The following is a 5,358-nucleotide window of genomic DNA, read 5'->3' on the forward strand; positions in this document are numbered from 1 at the left end:
TATAAACTGTGCATGTAATTTGTTAGAAGACAGACTATACTGTCAGAGGTGTGATATGTCAATTTCAACCAATAGAAGAATTAGCATTTTAACCTCATAAACCCTAGCCATAGCATCCTATTCTGGGCATCGCATAGGCTAATAGGCAAACCTAATGGAAAATAAATTAGGTGAACATTTTCAAGAGAGCACATAGACGAATACAAACAGTGCATTCTGCCAATGTATAACATTACAAAACCTGACTTGAAAAAAAATTGGAGTGGGGTTTTGCAATGTTATGGTCAGAATCCACTTTGTGTGCTAAAAGAGTGACTTTGACACCTTTTCTATAATTTCTAATCAACAGGGCAACTATTGAAGATATCTAACCAATATTTGAAGTTATACACCATGACAAAGTAACTACACAACCAAAACCTCTACTAAAGTGACATTTTGCCAACCTCAATGCCAGAGGAAACCGTTACGCTACACATTTCTGCAAACCACTGACATATTGCATGCAACCTTTTGGGTTAGGTTTAGGGGTTAGCTTTAGGGGTTACATTTAAGGTTATGTTTAGGGTTGGCGTTAGTTATGTACTTTAAAAAAATCTAAGATGAAGACGTCTATAGGTACGTTCACACACACAACATTTTGGGGATTTAAAAACATCCAGTTTCAACGCTTTTTTTGCGCTTTGCAGTAACGTACTGTGAGGTTTTCTCTGGCAGCCAGGCTGCATCTAGTTTTAACTCACATCTGAGGAAATGTTAAGAGTTAAGACTGACCTCTTATGACGAGTTATGGAACTGCAGTTGGTCTGGAAAAGTATGTTTAATTGAGCTTTGTAAAAGTACATAAAATAAACAAGAGGTCAGTAGAAAGTATTTTCATCCCAGGTGAGGCTTCGAAAAACATGGCGAAATCACAGTTTTAACAAAAAATCTAGCTGCCTTAGGTTATTTACATCAATTGTCTTACTTTAATTCCAGCCCTGTCTCATACTGTACTATGCACATAAAAATCACACCCTGTGTGAAGTGGGCGGTGTCTTGCTAGCTAATCACAATACTGAATGGAGTCAACCAATCATGTACAAAAGATAAATACATTTATTGAAACACTCTTTATGATGGACGAAACCATAACTTGAAAAAAACCAATTTTTGGTTTTTTTCAAGTTATGGTTTCTTATATAGGGCTATGCACATGTGTCATGTGACACTGGCCAATCACAGTCCTGAATAGACTGTGATTGGCCAATCACAGCGCAGGATAATTGTACAAATTTCCTGGGCCCAGATCACAGCGCAGGAAAATGTACATTTTTCCAAATCTCACTTATAGGGGCGGTTTCACCGCCCAAAAAACAACATCATCTTAAAAAGGGAATAAAGCAAAGTATTACAATGCAGCACTTACCAACACTTATATTTAACCACTTATATAAGCTCTATATACCTTACAGTAAAACAAACTATACATTTCATTAACTGGGGTCCCAAGAACTCTATAATTGGTCCACTCCTATGGCTCTGTGATAGTTTTTGCAAGTGCAGTGCTTCAACAACAAACTTAACTGATACGAGCCAAACAAATACAAAGATCTCTCTAATTTATAAACTGATCAAAACCAAAGGCTTTAAACAACAAGGCACAGGGTTTGGAGGACAAGGAGGCGAGTCTCCACCGTTTAGAAGTAGTTTCTCAGAGCTGTCATGTCAGAGTGCAGGATTTGAAGGATCCAGGTACTTGAACCAGCCAACCCAAGGCGATGGTGTCACAAAAGCGCTATAGCAGCCGGCAAATCAGCGGTGGGAACCAATTACCCATGGGCAGAAGCCGACGCTGGCAGATTAACAATTAAATAGCTGTCAATTCCCCATGGGCAGTGAAGCTGTCAGCGCCAATTGTCAATTTGACAGCTGTCAACGAGTAGTCATCTCAACCTTGCAGGAACAGAATAAAACAAAGTAAATAGAAAAACAACACTAAATAATATACAGAAAGAAAAAAAAGAAATATGTCTGTCCATAACACTTACCTATGAAATATCATGGGGTTGGGTATTGACAGGCTTGTGTAAACCATTGTCTATTCTGATCTCATGGGGAAAAAGCTCCTTTGTCCTAGAAAAGTGAAGAACAAATTCACGTTTTAAAAAGAAAAGGAGAAAAAATAAATTGGATAAGCTCGCTCATTGGAGCGCAGGTCTCCACCAGGCTGAGTTGCCCACCCAGGGCCTGCAAAATTTGAAAGGCAGTCATAGCCAATTGGAATTGAATCTTGATCACGTATGTGGTGAGTTGCATCATGATCTTTTTTATTGTAGCCTATGACCTACAGTTCAAGAGTTATAGGCGAAAACGCGAAGCGGCCTGTTATAAGCACCGGATTAAAAAAAGCAACTGGTAAATTCATTGCATGAATAATATAATGATATCACCCCACTGCAAGATGAAAATAATGGAAGCCACACAGCTCTTAAACTCTGGAATCATGGATCTTGCTAGAGTTTACCACTGGTACAGTATGTATGAATTTGTCTGCCATTTGAATGCAGCTTTCTGCTGGTAGACTGGGAATTGTACAATGTTATGAGTTGATGGGGACCAGCCGAATACACCGTTATGCAAAGTGGAGTGTGCATAACTTTAATAATAGTTCAGTTGGACAGACAGATGATAACTAGTTTTAAACCGACTTACTCTTGTATCGTTGTTTGAGGCGTCTGTTTCAATGGGTCTGACCTAAAGGAGAAGTTAGGAAAATATTCAGGTTCAGCTGAACTGAAACTCAATGACTTATATATTAAAGAACCTAAAGAAAAAGTTAGAAAGAATATTCAGGTTCAGCTGAACTGAAACTCAATGACCTATATTAAAGATTGTTACCTTGTTCTTTTTCCCCCAAGTCTGAGGACTAATCTGGAGACTGCGATGATTACACCAATGACAGCAGCAGCAGCACAAATAACTGGTATAATAACTGTGGGGAAAAGATGGGACATATCCATGTACTGTATGTTCTCAAATGAAAAATCTCAGGATTAAACAGGCACATCAGGCACATTGATTAAAAATAACTTACTGGAACTATTCTGATCTGCTTCAGATTTCTCAAGCACATCTGAGAAAAGAAAGTATCATAGAGAAATGAACACCATATAGTATCTATATCCATCCAACAATCTACATACATATCCATGAAGGTCACTAACCTTCAATCAGTTTTAGACACTGAACAGTTCCGTAAATCAAATAGCATTACTGAAACCATCTCTCACCACAAAACAGGTCTTGTTCATCAGAATAAATGACCCTGGATGCCTCCTTGACGATCCCGGAGTAGAAATGCACCACACATCGGACCTGTATGCTGTTGCTACAGAACCTTTCCATTGTTACAGTACTGGTCACTGTGACGGTACTGTTAGTGTTGTCTGTATGGCTGGTGGTGTAGTTTAAAGATCCTGGGTGTCTGGGGACCTCCAGAGTTACCATGGGAGCAGGATGGGACACAGTCGAGCAGGAGGCACCTATCAGCTTTGTGCCACTGGGTTTTGTGATGTGCAATATTGGCTCAGGTTGCTCTGGAAGAAGAAGAAAAAAAATTAAGACCCTATATATAGCAGTAATAATATGTCTCAGTTTGTCACACCCCAGAATAATGTGTTGTAAACCACCCAGACAAATTTGAATTGATTTGAGGTTGAAAAACAAGGACACGCGCGCACACGCACACACACACACACACACAGATTACGTGCATTTATAGATAAATCTGTAAACAGGAATAAACGTAGCTTGTAAAGCTTAAACCTTATTTCTGCCATTTTTATGGCTAATTTATTAAACAGGCTGTAGGTCAACAGGTGTCAGACGGGCCAATGACATCAGGACCTCTTCTTACCATAAACTATGAGGCAGGATTTCCTGTGGATGGCTCCTTCAGGGAAGGCATTAAATATACATCTGTAACAGCTGCTCGCATCTGCTTTGGTTACATTCCTGACCACTATGGTACTCCTCTGCAGTCCTGCGTCTTCAAACTCTATTTTCCCCTGAAAAGGAGGGATGATCCTGGTGCCATCACGTTTGTTATAGGTTGCAACAGTCTCTGTTCCTCCTGATAACATTTTATTCCATGTAATTTGAACAACGTTCTTGGGTTGTGTGAGTTGGCAGGTGAAGCGGGCGTCCTCTCCCACCATGGCCCTTACATGATCCTGTGTTTGGATCATCTCTGATAGACCTATAGGAGGAGGAGGTGATAGTTATAAGAACATATACCACTGACAGTGCAAACAGGTGCATAGTGCATACTGCATATCAAACCACTAATGATGTGTCTCTTTATTTCCTTCTCTATTTTTTCTTATTTTTATTTTTTTTAGAAGAGGGGATCTTTGACCCGTTTTTGCATTTAAAACTGATCTTTAACTATTTATTATCTAGAAACAAATGTTGTGGGATTATGTTCTGCAAGAAAAAATGTAGGCTACAGTTGTGCACATAATTTTCACTTGTTTTGAACGTGTTGTAAGGATGTCTTTAATAGCTGCAATACCCACTGATAGAAGGTATATATATATAAGCTATATATATGCAACTTATTGCACTGTAATTTTCTACTGTTCTACTTATTGCATAAGTCAATTACTTTAGATAATTATAGGTAACATTAGTTGAATAGAGGCTATCAATAAACTGACTGCTATCATCATCTACGACCACTAACATTGCATTATGGTGATGTTTTACTTATGAAAACATTTAACTAGATAATGAAACGTCAGATAATTTAACCTACCTTCTGTGAAGACTACCAGTAGAAGCGTGTAAACAAGATGAGCCATTTGTGTTCATGTAATGTAGGTTACAGCTACAGCCGTTCAAAAATAAACATGAACCATGAAGTTTGTACTGTCACTGTGGAGTGTGGATGAATGCTGCAGCATTTTTGAACACAGCCTGAGCTCATGATTGGCTCAGGCCATGGGCCAATCAGGCGGCGGAAGCATAGTGTTCCAATCAGAGTAATTTAGAAAGTCCAATCTCGGCACAGTGTTGCCATGTCCGCTTATTATAAGCGACTTTGGGCTTATTTTTCGGTAAAGTCGCTTGTCGTTGCGGGTTGCGGTTTTTGGGCCTTGTTTTTGTGTGTAGTTGCTTATTTGGGCTTCCTTCCAAATTGTTCTTCGCACGCAGACCCCCATCTGAAAATATTGTGTGCCAGTCAGACTGCCAGGGAGCATTTTTTTGTTGTTAAAATATTTCAAATATATTCCAAATATATTTAACTTTTTCAATATATTTTAGAAAATAGCAGATATACAAGCTCACAATGCGTTGCATCGCCGCTTGTAGTAT

The 5,358-nt window shown here is 39.0% G+C and overlaps 1 protein-coding gene across 1 annotated transcript; it reads right to left on the reverse strand.

Moving 5' to 3' along the window:
* Window positions 1-2,080: 2,080 nt before the first annotated feature.
* LOC308106214 (OX-2 membrane glycoprotein-like) lies at window positions 2,081-4,924 on the reverse strand (the record flags this gene model as incomplete). The annotated part of the gene is made up of 5 exons (XM_080457270.1): window positions 4,799-4,924; window positions 3,899-4,240; window positions 3,273-3,578; window positions 3,077-3,115; window positions 2,081-2,115 (listed from the first exon to the last, which is right to left on the reverse strand). The coding sequence occupies exons 1-5, from the start codon at window positions 4,842-4,844 to the stop codon at window positions 2,081-2,083; spliced, it is 768 nt and encodes a 255-aa protein (XP_080313396.1). The 5' UTR covers window positions 4,845-4,924.
* Window positions 4,925-5,358: the final 434 nt, after the last annotated feature.

Source organism: Gymnoscopelus braueri (genome assembly GCF_963280865.1).
Source record: "Gymnoscopelus braueri genome assembly, chromosome: 18".
Classification (NCBI taxonomy): domain Eukaryota; kingdom Metazoa; phylum Chordata; class Actinopteri; order Myctophiformes; family Myctophidae; genus Gymnoscopelus; species Gymnoscopelus braueri.